At 37.8% G+C, this 17,430-nt stretch overlaps 1 protein-coding gene across 2 annotated transcripts in view; it reads left to right on the top strand.

Annotated features, from left to right (window-relative positions):
• TRPS1 (transcriptional repressor GATA binding 1) overlaps positions 1–16,707 on the top strand; it is a 172,523-nt gene extending 155,816 nt beyond the window's left edge. For both annotated transcript variants that reach the window (XM_005420688.2, XM_014306892.2), the window contains exons 5-6: positions 5,207–5,329; positions 10,410–16,707. In XM_005420688.2, the coding sequence (XP_005420745.1) occupies positions 5,207–5,329; positions 10,410–11,471 (1,185 nt within the window). In that variant the 3' untranslated portion in view covers positions 11,472–16,707. The remainder of the gene's footprint in view (positions 1–5,206; positions 5,330–10,409) is intronic.
• Positions 16,708–17,430: the final 723 nt, after the last annotated feature.

Here is a 17,430-nt window from a genome sequence, read left to right as displayed (position 1 = left end):
CAGGTGTGGAACAAGAAACCCTTTCAAAATTATGGCAGTGCAAATACAACAAAGATAGATGCAATCACGAGTGCACTATGCTGTTTTTCACCAGCAGCCTGGTGAGACCAGCTGCTTACAATTGTTGCTCTCCACAGCAAATCACCAGGCTCATACTGAGCATGTGTGCAGCTTTCCGGCAGCTCTCCTTTTGGACCTCCCGTGTTGCAGGAGAGCATCCAGAGCCAGCGTTTTGCCTTTTTGCAGTGAGGCATATATGGTTGTATTTCCCGCCTTCATCGCTGGAAATAGGTCAGCCACATGCTTATTCCTGGGCAACGCTTAGGATTTCACTGCACCTCATGTTCTGGAGCCACGATTAACAGTGTGCTCTGTTTCTGGCACATTAGAGAGGCCAGAGATGGTAAAAAAATCCACTCAGTCCTCATCATATCATCGTTTTGTGTTGGGGAAGTGAAAGTAATCAGCAATAAGACAAGTTTTATGGTGTCCAAAACAAAGAGGATGATGTAAGAAAAATCCTTGGCTGCTGCTTGTGGAGCCTATTTGAGTTTCTAAAAGCATCTTCTGGCAGAAATTTTGAAAACAGGATGTATTTGGCACTAGCAGAGTGTCAGGCACCATTGCTAAGTCTAGCTAGCTAAAAAGTCACAGTTCCTGAGCACTGTTTTTGGCTGTGCACTTGCAGGATATATTTTCTACATGAACTTCCACTGAAAAATACCATGAAAGTTCAGTATATTATGAGATATTTTTGTATAATGTGGAGTATAAGTAGTCTTCTGCATGGCTATAAAGTTTGGAATTGTGTGAACTGTAGAGTCAATCCTTTAAATCGAAGGCAGTTTTTATGAAGAAGAGCCTGGCAAGACACCTGAGTCAATCACTTGTTATCAAATTCTCTGCTGGTTTATTGCTTAGCAGAAAGAACTACTCATAACTGCCTTGTTTCAGTGAAATATTGGTAACTAGTGAAAATCATCTAAGGAGTTAAAAAAAGTTAGGCATTCGGGCTTGATGCTGTATATACCAAGTTTCAGACTTGTTCAATTTGAAATGGTCAAGATATGAAACCATAAAAAATGTGAGTAAATACTCAGCATATCAAGGGTTGTTATGCAATTACATGCTTTCATCATGGTTCTTACCAAGGGAAAACAGTCAATAGAGAGGTCTGCAAAACATATTCAGTGAATAATTACAAATTTTCATAACTTAGATACATAAAAATAATAATCCACTTGTTCCTTTGCTACTGCTACACTAAAATGTGTGCATACTTTTATTTTCCCCAGAGCAAAGCCACTCTGACTGTAGATTTGTTAGAAAGTTATCTGAAAAACTTGAAATCTCCCGCCCACCCCCCAGTTTGGCCAATCTCCAAATTATAAACAGCTGAACTGATTTAAATAAAGTTTTCAGTACCAAGAAAGAAGAAAAAAAAAAAAGTTACATCTGGGCTGACAAAAACATACGCCAAGTTTCAGCCTAATGTGATTTGAGACAACTGTGATATTAAACGCCCAGACCTCGGAACTGGAATGGAAATAGAGGCAGGCTTTTCTCTGCACTGGCCCCTTCAGGATTTGAGATTGTAATGTAGTGGCTGTAAGGCCCCAGATGATTAAAGCTTGACTTAGTAGATACATATTTTAGTTATTTAGACCCTTTTGGCTTATTCTTCCAAGGATGTACATGACATTTTCATTGATAACTCTAGACAGTGCTAGTGGCATTGATCACAGACTGAAATCTTTTTATCTATGGCTCAGACTCTCTCATGACCAGTCATGTTGATTTACATTTACTATGCTGATTTAAGAAATTAACTGTGGTAGGATCACATTAGAATGGGAGCAAAAGTTCTCTAACGTATTTTTTGAGAAAGGTAGTGGTGGTGCTTAGCAGGGCACTTGAGCCCATGGCTGGATTTTATGGGGGGCTGTGGGCCATAGCTGCTGCACAGGCTTTGCTGGATTTGAGCTCAAGTGCCTGTTTCTTTGCAAGACTACCCAGAAAAGCAGCAATATTGACCAATATTATTGACGGGTTCAAGTGATGAATATGCAAAGCCAAACAGACCCATGCAGAAGTACCATCATTAACAGAATTGCTAATGAACATTTACCAAAAAAAGAAAAAATAAAATAATTTCTGCTGACCAATAACTTAGAAAACTTGGTATATGAGAAGTAAAGGCCTAGGTTTTTGTTGTTTTTCTTTTTAATAAACCTTATTTGTTTAAAATAATAGAATTGCTACATTGTAGGCTTTTTAAAAAGCCCTCCGATTTTTTTATTGCAGACATGAAAATTTCTGAGGTGTATTTTGACAGGCAAGTCCATTCTGAGAGTCAAGAATCTTTAGTCCAATTCTGCCATAGTCCTGTTTTGTGGCAGGAAATCCATTCTCAAGCTGTGTGTCCCCACTATAAATAGTTGTTTTATAACCAAAATTCTCAGCGAAGTAGCGGCACTTAAGTTTTTCCAGAGGTGTTTCAATTATTCATTTATTATTATATATAAGCTATGTTGAAACACTTTAATACTGAAATAATCAATGTTGATTATCCTATAAGGTCCTTAAATAGTACAGAAATCAGAGAAGGTAAAGAAAGATAAGGTGCAACACAGAACAGCACAAAAGAGGAATTTAAAGACTCTGCATTAAATTTAGGGAAGGATGAAGGACTACTTGAAATTTTAAACAGATACATATTTGTAAATAGTGAATAAGCAGGTGTATAGAATTTCAATACAAACAGCTACTGCTATGTATTTTGTCGGTTTTTGTCAGCTGTAGTCATTGTATGATTTCACTGCAACTAATACCCGGTTTGAGTCAGATCTTTCTTTAGAAAAGAGAGAAAAAATGAGTTGCTTTTGTCAGTGTTCTATAGATATACTAGCTCCACTGCATTTAATGAAAATTTCTGTGTAACTTTACCTTCTGTCCCCCTTCAGGTATGTAGAAATGCAGCATACAAACTAGACTGCTCTCTCTATATTTTAATAGTCTTCCATGACTTTGTAGATGGTATTTCCCAAAGTCAGGGAACACAAACAGAAATAAAACAGTGGAAAGACTGACTCAGATTAAGACTCCACTTGGTTAATACACCACACCAAGAAACTGTAGACCAGTATACAAGAAGTAGGAATGAAAAGGAACAGTTCTGCAGCACTAGCTGAATCCTGGCCATATAGAGTCATTTCCGCTTGGAAACGTCTCACCCTCCAAGTGGACCAAGTTGGGATTAGTCTAGTGAGGCTTTTATTGTACTCTGATGGAAAATATTTCAGCAGCCAGGTGAAACTGGTCGAGGATATCCAGCCGCAAAAAGAATTGGGACCTTCAATGTACTTGTCGATGAGCGCACCTTTCCAGGGCTTATATGCACAACTAGTTAGATGTTTGCTGAAGGACATCAACTACCATCTAGTTCTCCCCTTAGCTACACTGAGAAAAATGTCATATACTACTGCATCTGATTTAAGAGACAAAATAGGGGATGATATACAGGGGTGAGAGAGGAATTATCTTGATGACAATCTTGATTTTATTGTATCACTTTAAAGTACCACAACCTGCTCTACAAATGAAATTGTGTTCTTGGTTTAAAAGGGCAATTGTTAGCCTGACTTTGTGCTCACTAAAAACATTTCCCCAATCTTGTTAAATTATTGCACTCATTTCAGTTTTTTATGGCTGTGCAGCTTACCAGCCCTCGTTTCTTTACGTTTCATTCATTTTCCTTGTATTGATGATTAATGGAGGATGTCGAACGTTAGAGTGAGCAGGCATCAGCAAATGCAAGATCATAATTAGTTTAGCTGACGAGGGCCTCTGATAGCACTTGCATCTGGATGGAAAAATTACCCTATGGGGAACTGGCTGCTCACCAGGTCTTTTTAGTGATACATTGTGAAACACCCGATGAATCAAATGCCCTTTCAATGCCAAGAAAGTGTTCCAGTCTTGAAGCCAAAATTATGTCTGCAGAAAGCTTTCCATTTGAAATGTATCAGAGTACAATTATAACCATTGTATTTTTTTGGCATGAGCACCAGTCTTCTTCAGTATGAACTAAAGTTAAATAAATTACTTTAATTTTATGAAACTCTGAAATTTTTACTTATAGTGTTAGTAATTCTTAATTTATAATAAAATTAGTTTTCACCCAGACTGTTTTCCTGTACTCACTCATTCTTATCTTAGTTGGTGAAGGTTTCTTACTGATCATTTTTCCCTTTGCAAAAAGGGAACAGAGTTAAAATTCGGATTTTCTTTTCAGAAAAAGAATTCCACTTCCTACTTATTAGTATTTGGGCCCACAAACACAGCCTGACTTTTGTGTAAATGAGAAGTTTAATGAAATCATTACTCCATAGAAAAAATTTAATGAGCAATACTCATAAACATGCCTACTTTTAAATATTCCTGGATCATTATGAAAGCTGATGAATGCACAGCTCAGTCTGGTTAAAATCAATTTGTATTTAGGGAAGCTTTACTGTGCCCTTCTTCACCTGACTAAAATAAAATAAATAAATAAGTCTATCTGTTGATGAGACAGTGTTTTCTGGGACTTCATTTGAAGTTCAGAAGAGGTCTTATTCAAGAATGTTGTACTTTTATTTGTTCATATGGGCTGCAGGAATATATGGTAGCTTATAATGATTTCAGAAATAAGTGGAAAATACAGTATCGTGTATTCAAATATAATCTCTCTTAAAGGAATTAGTATGAGACAGGTACAAACTGTAATTAATTGTTTGGTGGTGTTTCAGAATTCTTGTTACCAATCACACTTTTAAATAAGGCTAGCTGAAAAGAAATAATCTGTTGTGAAACCAGGAGAGTTTGCAGAATGTTCTGTCAGCTTCCAAGGTTTTTTTTTTCAGAATTTGCTGTTTAGAAACCATCATTAAATGCACAAAACCTGAAGTTCAAAAAGTTAAAGTTGTTATTCTGAAAAGGCTTTGGTGTTTCACACACCTCATCCATCACTCTGGGGTTAATTATAATGAAAATCAGTGGTGCTTATTAAGCACAATTGAACCTGACCTCATTATGGGCAATGTGGTTTTATACTGTCATTGTTGCCAGTCTAGAGACAAAACTCCTGTGTTGATTTGTCCTAACTCCACAGCTCATGTGACTCACCTCTGACCTGTTTTTTTTCCCTTTTTCTTCCCTATTTCAGAGACGTAGAGGCTCGGGTGTTTTCTGTGCCAATTGCCTGACCACAAAGACCTCTCTCTGGCGGAAGAATGCAAATGGTGGATATGTATGCAACGCGTGTGGCCTCTACCAGAAGCTCCACTCGGTAGGAAGAACTTACTGGTTTGTTCAGTAGGAAAAAGAGCTGCACAGCTAAGCTGGGCAACTGTGGTCTTGCCTGGTTGTGTGATTAGTACCACTCCCTGGCCTGCACTTAATTTCCTAACAGGGTTTTGCAGAATGGTCACTTTGGGATCAGTTGTGATTCATTATGAAACAGCCTGGGATGCTGTGAGTAGATGTGTTTGAGATCACCAGTGATGCATTTAATTATTTTGATACAAAATAAGGGGAAAATTATTTCTTTTCTGGGAATTGCTTTTCAAGGCATATGATATATTGTGATGAAAGCTCTCTAAATTCTTCAGTCCTAGAAAAACCAAGATTATTGAAATTAGACATCACATCTATATTAAAATATCTCTTGAAGCAGTTTTTGTATACTTTGACATCTCTTACCTCCTTTATTCTTGATAGTAAATTTCCCGGAGATATGGGGTGGTTGGGATTTTGTGTTCTTTTTTCTACAGTTCTTAAAGTCTGCTGGAAGATAAATATCTCAGCAAGGAAGCTATTCACTTGAAGGCACTCATCACTTGGTGAGGGGAAGATTCACCATCCCTCAGGATCAGTCAGGGAATAAATAATAATCATGGTCTGTCTATATTGCTTTTCATCTTATTGATGCTTGACTTGATCCTGAAAGATGTTGAATACTCTGGTCTAGGTCCAGGAAAGCCATGCTGAAGTGTTTCCTTGGATCAGTGCCAAAATGCCTGGAATCTTTTAGGTTAAGACCCACTGGTTAAATATTATCCTTGCTGCTTTAATAGGCACACATAGGAGAGTCAGGTGACTAATTAATTAATTTTTACAGCATTCCTATGAAATTAAAAAGTGTTACTATTATTCAGAAATGGAAACCAAGGTAGTCTTTGGGAGTTTGCCAGGGCAATGTATCAGATCAGGCTTAGAGCCTAACTCAGAAATAAACGTGGTGACTAAGAGTGTGCATTTTTAAAAATGTTTTGCAGAAATTAAATTTGAAAGGTAAGCTTCTCAATGGTCTTGTCTACTGCCCATACAATAATCCCGTTTACACAACATCCTGCCAAACCAGCCCAGTAACTGGAACAACGTAAAAATTACAATTTTCAAAAGCAGCATGACCACCACAAGTCTGAAGGGTTGGCCCTGTTTGCTATATGTGTCATTCTGGGGTCACTCACTTTTTTTAAGGCCCAGAATAGCCCAGTCAGGCCCGTAATATCTATGAACTAATGCATGGTCTTGACCAGCATCTTGGCTGGGTCTTGCTCCAGGTATCATCTTCTTGGACACCTCTCAAAGTTGTAGATAGAATATCTAATTTAAGGAAATTGATCAGTGGTGAACATCCACAAAGATTTTAAGAAGGACAGTTTGGCTTTTTTGTCATTTGAGTCTGGTTATTTGGAGAAATTCCATTTGCAGACTCTATTTTCCCTTTTTTAAGTATACTTTCCTCAGCTGTAGTGTTGGATCTTACCACGATTTTCAACATTACTTTTTGAATAGATAAAAGCTACAAGAATCAGTTTTGAATTCAAGCACAACTTGGATCATCCTTATGAACCAGTAGAATGAACTAGGGCGCTTCCAGTATAATTTATTAGAAATACAGTGTCAAAGTTTGTTTTATGTATCTCAAAAGCAAGAAGCTGACACTATCTCTAAGCTCCACTGTTTAAGCATAGCAATAAGCTGCCATTCAGTGGACATTTGACATTAATATCTTCAGTTGAACTTTGACCTCACAAATGAAAAGAATTTAATTAAGCCTTACTCTGCTGTGGTATGATAGCAACTCCTTTATTAGTAGGAGTCTGAAATAATCCAACAAATCTCTCCTTTGGGACACTTTTTGAGACAGTCCTATGGAAAGGGATGCTCTTTAGATGGACACCAGAAAGATGAAAGTTTCTTTTATCTGTCTGCTTGTCTGTTCAGGAAAAATTGCAGTATGTGTCATGTACTGGACACATGGTTTTGAATTAAGGGGTCCAGGATGATGCAGTTATTAGGGAAATGTCCAAAACTGTAGAAAATCAAGTGAATAGAATTTACTTCTGTAAGACCCCTGTTCATCTAAATTGTACTACACTGCTGAGTAAAACTCATCTGTATTAATTTGCACATTTCTTAGCTCCCTTTTGACTGGATTATTACTATCGAGGACTACCATCCTCATTAATGCAAGCCTAAGGTTCTTTTTTCACTTTCATTTAATAAGAAGAAAAATCTCTGATCTATCAGATACTACTAGGTGATAGTGACTAACAGATGTTAACATGGAAGTGATTTCTGCTGCAAGTTGCATTTCTATTTCTATTATACCCTTGAATAACTTTTCAGTGTGTTTTCAAAGATGTTCCATCTATCTTAGGGGTAATTGGCATTAAACTTGCCATGTTTTTCACATTTCTCTCCTTTAATGCAATCAAATATGTTTTAAAAGTGTAATTATGATTCAAGAATCTATTATTAAAATAGTTTTAGTGAAAAAATGCATCTTACTGCAAACATATACAGAATAGTCACATTTGCTGTTATTATTGTGGCGCTGTCCTTCATTTTTAAACAGCTCGAATTTGGTCATGGAACACTACATTTTGTTCCATGGTGATTCCTTGACAACATTCTTGGACTAATTCAGTAAAGAATTCCAGCATATTCTAGGATAAGTCTAGAGGAGGCTCCACTTTCCCATGGAATTTGAGAAATCTAACCACAATAATTTATTGAAGCATTTGTTGAATTTTTTGTTTTATTTTTTTCAGTTACTTATATTTTTGGAGTGGGGAGATTGCCAGTTGATACAGACATGGCAGAAATATTGGTGATCATCTTCAATATATTATGTCTAACATATAATTAATGATCTGACATAGACCATTTTAAAAGTAAAATTCTGTTTCCACTATATTCTAAATTTAATGCCCCACTGAAAATCAAGAAGTAACCTTAAAATTTTCTATTTGCCTTGGTTGTAACCAAATACAAAGTATTTTTATCTGCATCTTACTACTACAAATAAGGAAAATTAGTAGATTTACACCACTAAAGAGTACATTTTAATCATCTAAGGGCTGGTTTAATCAGATGAGCACAGTCATTGGCAAGCTGAAAAATTTTAAAGTTGAACCTACAATAGCTTTGAATAGCTGGAGCCTCAAGTAAGTGTGCGAGGGTCCCTAATCTCAGGTAGGAAGATGTTTCTTACAACTGCTTCCATAATCAGGCTTCCTTCCTGTAGCATGAAGAGTAAGGGTAAAAGTATTTCCAAAATATTGGAGAGTTGTCTAGAAGCCATATAAAAAGTGGTCTGTAGTGTTTAGCATTTAATAAGAGCCACAACATCGTAAGATCTCACACAGTATCTGAGTTACAATTGTCCGAAAAAGGCAAGGAAATTATACAGATCTTATAATAACAAGTACATGTCTATGCATATTAATTTGCTATTGATTGGTCAAACTATAATCTTTATCCAAATAGAATTTACAAAAATAATGCAATTTTTTTAACACGATTTTGTCTCAACTTTGATCTGTGTGAGGAGGCTGGTTCAGGTGCTGTTTTTCTGCCAAGTTTAAATTTCTCTTATTAAAAATCCAAATCAAAGTGTGTATATACTTCTGATTCAGTATTTTAACAGCAAGTAAAATCTTAAAAAATAGCTGCAGTGTCTAAAATGTAGTTAACCATTAAGAGTATGCCAACTGCAGGAAAATAAATAAGTTAAAGGAGAGGAATATGGCAACTGAAGAGAGAGACTAAATCTCTGCAAATAATAGAATGGGTGTTCTTCCAGCTCTGGATGTTTTCATATTAGTTTGAAGTTACAAATATATTAAAAATTTAGTTACATTCAAGGTACACAAGATTATTTTGGATATTGACTGTAAGCCAAAATTAAATCTGCTTTTAAAAACAATGTTAAAATTTCCAAATAAACATATGAGTAGAATACTGGGGCGGGAGGGCACTTTTATGGCCTCCAACCAAAATGGGATTATGTGCCTTTTGGAAGAAAAATGTCAGCTCCCAACACACCAAACTGAATTACTTTCAGGTAGTTTTTGTTGCTCTACCATCTGCCCCCAGTAAAGAAACATACTGATGGTGCAGCACCATTTTTCACTCAGATACTATTGCTTTTCTCTTGGGGGGGCTTTAAAGCTGTCCTTCCTTGTACCATTTTTTTTTCCCCACACAAAGATATTTTCGCTTCTTTTCTAAAAAGGCCACTTAACTGTTGTGGGGTAGTATCAAATGGAAACAGAAGTCCCCACTTGGTTCTTCCCTCTGCCTCTTTGTGATTTTTTCTTTACAGATCCCTTTTGCCCCATGCCTTCTCTCTCTCATGACTTAGTAGCACATCAGTAACACTTAGAAAGTAATGCAGTTGGGGTGAAGGAAAGGGAGTTGATACCAAAGAAGAGGTAGACCTTTTGGTGAATAGTTTCCCTGGGCTTTGTTCTCCATCTTTCTTAGTCCCTTTCTGGCCACCGTCTGCCCACTCAGCACACAGTGGACTTGCAGCCCTTTTGCTGTGTGACAGCAGTGATGGTCAGCAAGCCCTGTGTGTGCTTGTGTTTTCTGTCCCTGTCAGAGCAGGGTGGTGAGTATGAAGGTAAGTTCTTGTCCCAGTGGGAGCTGTGCAAACCTCTGCCCGAGAGCAGCTCTGGTGGCACGGTGCACAGAGCAGCAACAGTGCACAGGGCCTTGCATCTCCTGCCTCAACCCCAGCTCTCAGCACCCACTTTCAACATATCTCCCCCAGAATTTTTTAGGAGTAAGAGGTAATAAATGGTTTGACAGCTTGGATAGTTCATGCCTTTTTAAGTAAATAGATACAGGATGTCTAAGGCAGTTGACTCAGGTTGATGAAATAAGCCATTTTATAGTTTACTTTCAGCATGAGGGGCCACGAACCAGCATTTGGATTGAAATTTGGTCATTCCCGTAACACTGTTGTAATACAGCTCTTCACAAAAGATAAATTTGCATGAGCGTGGTCTCACAGATTTGTTTAATGTGTCTTTCTTTTTTCCTTTTGTTCATTCTCTATGTGTTCCATGCAGACTCCCAGGCCTTTAAACATCATTAAACAGAACAATGGTGAACAGATCATTAGGAGACGAACAAGAAAGCGCCTTAACCCGGAGGCACTTCAGGCTGAGCAGCTAAACAAACAGCAGAGGGGTAGCAGTGAGGAGCAAGTCAATGGAAGCCCCTTAGAGAGGAGGTCAGAGGATCATTTACCTGAAGGTCATCAGAGAGAAATTCAGCTTCCCAGCCTCAGTAAATACGAGGCCCCAGGTTCATTGACTAAAAGCCATTCTGCTCAGCAGCCAATATTGGTCAGCCAAACTCTGGATATTCACAAAAGGATGCAACCTTTGCACATTCAGATAAAAAGTCCTCAGGAAAGTACTGGAGACCCAGGAAACAGTTCATCGATATCAGAAGGGAAAGGAAGCTCAGAGAGAGGCAGCCCGATAGAAAAGTACATGAGACCTGTGAAACATCCAAACTATTCTCCACCTGGAAGCCCTATTGAAAAATACCAGTATCCACTCTTTGGACTTCCGTTTGTACACAATGACTTTCAGAGTGAAGCTGACTGGCTGAGATTCTGGAGTAAATATAAGCTGTCTGTTCCTGGGAATCCACACTACTTGAGTCATGTGCCTGGCCTACCAAATCCTTGCCAAAACTATGTGCCTTATCCCACCTTTAATCTGCCTCCTCATTTTTCAGCTGTCGGATCAGACAATGACATTCCTCTAGATTTGGCGATAAAGCATTCCAGACCTGGGCCAACTGCAAATGGTGCCTCCAAGGAAAAGAGTAAGGCACCACCAAATGTAAAAAATGAAGGTCCCTTGAATGTAGTAAAAACAGAGAAAGTTGATAGAAGTACCCAAGATGAACTTTCTACCAAGTGTGTGCACTGTGGCATTGTCTTTCTGGATGAAGTGATGTATGCATTGCATATGAGTTGCCATGGTGACAGTGGACCTTTCCAGTGCAGCATTTGCCAGCATCTTTGCACGGACAAGTATGACTTCACAACTCACATCCAGAGGGGCCTACACAGGAACAATGCACAAGCTGAAAAGAATGGAAAACCTAAAGAGTAAACCTTAGCACTTAGCACAATTAAACAGAAATAGGTTTCCTTGATGGGAATTCAATAGCTTGTAATGTCTTGTGAAGACCTATAAAGCACTTCATATAGAGAGCATGCCTTATCCAAGATTAAATCCCTTGTTATTTTCTTTTTTTTTTTCCTTTTTATTCTTTATTTTTTCCTTTTTTTTCCCTTTTTTTTTTTCTTTTTTTTTTTTCTTTTTAAATGAGTGGGTTACCAAGGAAAAAGAACAGTTGGATGGTGGCCAGAAGGGGAGGAAAATAATTCAGTGGGACATGGCCCACCAAAGCTAGCCAGAATGCAGTGAATCATGCCGAATAACCTTGAGAAAATTTTACTGGACAATTAATACCTTTGCTGTTGTGTAAGAGACATAACTGGCAAGTGTGCAAAGATGTGTATATGTATATACTGCTGCAGGGGTGTAGTGAACATATGCACATTGTATATAAGAACTAGACATGTTAAGTATACAGAGTTAAAAGGTCATTTTCTTTTCTTTAATTTGGGCAAATTTCTGCCCTACAACATGCCTTAGGATCACATTGTCCTCAAAGCTTTGGCAGCAATGTCATATATATGTTTCTCAGACTCAGCTGATTTTTAGCTACCATTTTATCACTACATTCTTTCTGGCACACTTTAGTCTAGGAAAACCATTTTGTGCAAGTGAATTCTCTAATACAGAAGCCACATTCCAGGTTTAATTTGCATAGAATAAGGTAACCTGCTGTATTTTATTTTAATATATTTTTAATATATTACATTTCTAAACCTTAAAGTCTAAGGTTACTTCTCCACAGGCTTAACATTGCTATACATACCAGTCAATCCCTTCAGTAGACTTATACCAGCTTTTGCTAAGTAGCATTAAATGTCTTCATAGTACTTTTTAATACTTAAAGCTTTTTAAAAACTATCCATGAAGGGAAAGCTCCTCAGCATAACTGCTCAGGGAAATAGGGCTAAAAAACTAAATATTAAATAATTGGTTAAAGGTGCTGTTAGACGAGCCTCCATGCTTGCTACAAGGGTGTACAAGAACTGACTTTAATCATTTTCATTATAGTGTCCCAACCAGTAGTTTATTATTTTGCCACAGGGATGTAGAAGATATTACAAGCTACTGGATGCACTGTCAGATTAACTTATTTCATTAAAGAAGTTGGGAGAACAAATAGAAAAAAACCTTATTTTTCTAGTAAATATTAATGTATTACATTTCAAATAATGGTGCCTGACATATTGAATAATTATTTTCTACAGTGTACGTATGCAACAAAGATATTCCATCATGCATTAGAGTCAGTTCTGGCTCTGCCTCGCTGTTTACATTTGCAAATGTAGCAAACAAGGTAATGAAGCAACTATTTCTATTGCAGTAGGTATCTTTTTTTCTGTGTGTGTGCATTAAAGTTGTAAACGATAACATGAAATGAATGAAATTTGTTGATATTAATGGTATGAAAAACAAGAAGGAAATGAAAATATTTTTATGCCTACTTAGGAAAAAAGGGTAGCACTATTCATTCCAAGTACTTTTGTATTCTTAAGCTCTTAACTCACATTGTTATGCTTAAAATGATAAACATATATCCTCTTTTTATTGCTTTGTCTGTGTTTCAGAAGAAACATTTCAGAAATTATTTTGATAAGTGCTGTTTGACGATGCAGCACTGATATTTTATTGCATTCTGTAGTAGCATTGCACTCCATTTTTACAATATTACGCAGTTGCTTTTTTGTTTTGTTTGGGTTTGTTTCTTTTTCGCAGTGCAGGGTCTTAGTTCCTTATGGTTGGATGGCAGGTGTAGCTCAACTGGTTCATGAATGTTGCAGCGAATGAAGTTTAAAATGTCTTTCTGATATTATGTTGTCTTTTATTTCTCCATTCATGCATTTTATTTTTTAAAATGTTCTATAAAAATATCTCTGGACTAAGTCCTCTCTTGAGATTATATGTAAAGGGTCCTATTCTCATCTCACTTCCATGCCGCCTTTCTCAGATTTTCATGTAATTGAACTAAAGCATCATAAAAAAAAAAAAAAGTTCTTGTATTTAACTTACCTGAGTCTCACCACTCTCCCTTCTAGTATTTGGTGCACTTACTAAGATACTTAACCAGATAAACAGGGAGGTGGAAAATAAAAGGAGAGGTGATAGGAAATGTCTTATAGGGGTTGGCAAAAGGAAAACCAGGAGGGAACTGGCCTAAACATTCAGCACTTTGATAGTCTTTTGAGAAATAATGTGCCTAAAGCAGCTGGCAGCAAACATCACCAAGCATGACAGGCACTTACACAGTTGATCACCAAAGGTCTCACTGACCTTGGCAGTATTTAGATGTTGTATTTTCACAGAGGTGAAACGTTATTGCACAGTTTCTCTGATTTGTTAGGCACAGACAGGCTATTGTTCAGCATTAGGCTGCATTCCTTCCTGCTCCACCCATTGCTTCTTTACTGGTGAGCAGCATATGAACATCCCACTCAATCGGCTGTGGTTGAGTTCTGTAACCCTTCAGTAGTGTTCTAGGTTAGCAAAGGATGTTGGGCCACATTCTTCTTCTTCTATTTTTTAGATGAATCTCCAGCTTGATACCAGTGACAAAGTCTGGTTATGTTTTTACTATTGTTCTCCAATAATAAGTTCTGACTTGGTTTTTGTGCATTTATTTTTGTTGGGTATTTTCTGTTTCTTTTTTTTTTTCTGTGGGGACTGAAATAGATTGCCCTCGTTTCGTTACGTCAGGGTCCAGTGTGTGTCCTTTTCAGCTTTTCCAAGGAAGATGTTATACGCAGTAAGCAGTGATTTTCATCGCCTTCAAAGGTAGCTGCCTGCCGATTCTCAGCAGTTACTGGCTTGACTTCACTTCAGACCTACCAGTTCCTCTGGCTTCTTCATTGATAGAAGCTGCATCTTCATGGCAAAATATTTTAGAGGGACATGTACATTGTAAGACTTGAGCACTACCCTGAACTTTAGAACACTTCTTGCTAAACTCAGAAGCAGAGGCAAATTAACAGGAAATACACATATCAGGGTTTGGGGATGAGGAGAAATGAAATCTTATGAGTGCAAAGAACAAGACAGAGCTTTGAATGTTACTATTGCACACCTAGACGATGCAAATAAAATTTGAAAAAAAGTTCATTGTTCTTGCCATGACATGTTGAGATGTTCTAAGATTTCTGCTTTTTAAGAAATGGGATTTTGCTGTAGCCTGTTCTTTTTGATTGGGATAGGGAGAGCACAGTTTTGTTTCTTAACAAAAGAGAGGTGACTCCGTCCATCTTCCAGACCCCCTCACAATGGGTACTAATAAAAAGAAAAAAAATCCTGACACAGGAAAAGAATAATCTTATTTAATAACTTTCAGATGGAAACCAATGTTAGCACACACAAGTAATTTCTTCACCCACTGTGTTTCAATCAACTTACAGCACTAAAAATTGAACTTTCAAACAATCAGTCTTTGTTTTCAATTTGTCAGTGGCTTCAAGGTGGTGAACTTCTCTTACTAAAGGAATGGTAGTGTAAGATCTTAAAACATATCTCAGATTGGACAACCAAATAAGGAGATGTTTCAAAACTAGAGGATTTGTGGTGCCTGTCACTAATCAGATTGTGGAACAGGCACAGGGTTTCCAGTAACTCTCTGTATAGATGGAGCCATCCTGTGACATCATCTGCAAACCAGACTGTCCCTAAGCTGTCACTTCATGGCTGCTGCCCCCTCAATGCTGCAGGAGATGATGTTCCAGAGCACAGTTTGTGTTCAGGTGCCAAATTTAGACTGCTTTCCAAAAGAAGTGTTGCACCTAATTGCCACCGTGCTGATGAAACTCCTCCCTTAATTTTTAATGGACTATGCAGAAAGGGGGAAGGACACTGGATGCACATATCTTGGTTTGGCCTAAAAAAGGCACTGTTGTCTATTGTGACAGTTTTAAAGAGAGAGAAAATTGAGACATCTCCAAAGGTTGAGACACACTGTGAACAATAGATTATTTTTGCAGTTAGAGGGGCAGCAGGACAAGTGACTGATGCTAATTGTATCCAGTGCTGAAACACAGTGATTGCGCAATGGGAAAGACTGATTTGGCAACTGTGGATTAGTACTCAGTTCAGGGACAGACTTTCAAGTCCACCCTTGGACTGGACACTGTTGTTTTGTAGTCATAACTACTTGCTTTATGTGCTAAGGATGTTGTCTACCATCTGCTTTTTGCCCAGTATGTCTAAATATATTCTCATTTTTGCTCCTGTATTGATTTTTCTTGGCTGACTTAACATGCTAATTCCTAATACTGGTCAGGAAAAGCCAAGGAGATTAGAAGGTCACTTCTGTGCAGCCAGAAGGGTAGATAGATTTCCTTCTGCTTCTGTGGAGACAGTTATGCTTGGCAAGGAGCAGTGAGCAATTTGTCAGCAAATCCCAAATGTGATAGATAAGTAAGAAATCCCTTCTAAACTTTTCTCTGAAGTTAAGATGGGCCAAGTAAAATGATTTACTTAATTTTCTCACCTCAGCATAGGGTTCCTCACTACCCTCTTCCTCACAGTTTTTATTTCATTCAGCCAAATCTGGAAAGCTGGCAGCTGGGGAGATGCTACTTGTATAGTAATCACACACACCCCAATTTACTTTAAGAGGATAAAAGACAGTAATTAAATAGTTGACAGCCAGACAAATACCTGTTTCATTTGATTCTTTGTTACTCTAGTAAAATTCCTTTACTAGGAAAGCAAAATTACACTTAGTAAGGTAAAAACATCGTGACAGCTACCACAGTTTTCCATTCCTATCATTTTGGCCTCTGAGCTCTGTGTAGGAGAACAGGAGAAAAGGAAACATCTCAAAATGCCATTGTAAATTTAGCTTATAGAAAATTCACCAGCAGGAAAAGAAAAAAAAAATAAAAAAAAATTGCTTCATAAAGAATTACTTCATGTTGCTAAAAACCATCATTAAACTTGTAGCCCTGATTTGACTCTAGAATGCTGGCTCTTAATGTTTTGTCCTTACAACACATGGATGTGTTTTTTGTTCTGTTTTGTTTCAGGTTTTTTTGTTTTGTTTTGTTTTTTGGTTTTCATAGTGCATGTTCATTTCTACTCACAAACATGTTCTTGGTGTATTTCTTATGCAAACAATCTTCAGGCAGCAAAGATGTCTGTTACATCTAAACTTGAATAATAAAGTTTTACCACCAGTTATAAATCAGATTTGTGTCGTTGTTTCTGGGGAGAATGTAATGTCATGGTGTCACTACACCATAGTGGTGTTGGGGAGGAGAACAGTCTGGACTGGAGCTGCTCTGGGAGCACGATGGGGCCTGACAGCACCTCTGAGTAATGGCTGGTGGTTATGGCTGAAAGGCAATGGCAGCATTGCTCAGATGGGAAAGGCATGAAAGGGGAAGGGCTCCTTCAAAAACACATTAGCCCTGTTACAGTCCTTCTGTACTTCCAAATCTCATTCAAATTAATGACAGGATTTGAGTAAAAGTCTCTTATAATGGAGTTTGAACAGTTTTCAGTACTCCATCATCCTGGCATGACATTACTGCTTTTATTCTCCTGCCCCAAGAAGAGAAAATACTGCAACAATTTGGAGAAATTATGAAAGAAAGGTCGATACTGAAATATGATCAGGTACCCAGGGTCACCAGGTCTAATCCTCATTTGAAATTCATGATGGTCATGAAATAATTCATGATACTCAGGGCTGTGGTTTCACATCATGGCCACAGCTCTTCCAGAAAATCCTGCTGGCTCCCATCACAGTTATTGATGCACTGGTGACTCAAAAACAGAGAATACCACCTACAATGTTGCTGCCACCACTTCCTTCAGCAACCTTGGAGGTTTCCTCAGAGGTCCCAACCAAAGCACTGACCAAATCAACTCAGCCTGGCATTTCTGTTTGGATGAGCTAACAGAT

The sequence above is a fragment of the Geospiza fortis genome, unplaced genomic scaffold (genome assembly GCF_000277835.1).
Source record: "Geospiza fortis unplaced genomic scaffold, GeoFor_1.0 scaffold111, whole genome shotgun sequence".
Taxonomy (NCBI): Eukaryota; Metazoa; Chordata; class Aves; order Passeriformes; family Thraupidae; genus Geospiza; species Geospiza fortis.
Note: the sequence above shows the minus strand (reverse complement) of the source record. Positions and strands in the feature narration are given on the sequence as shown.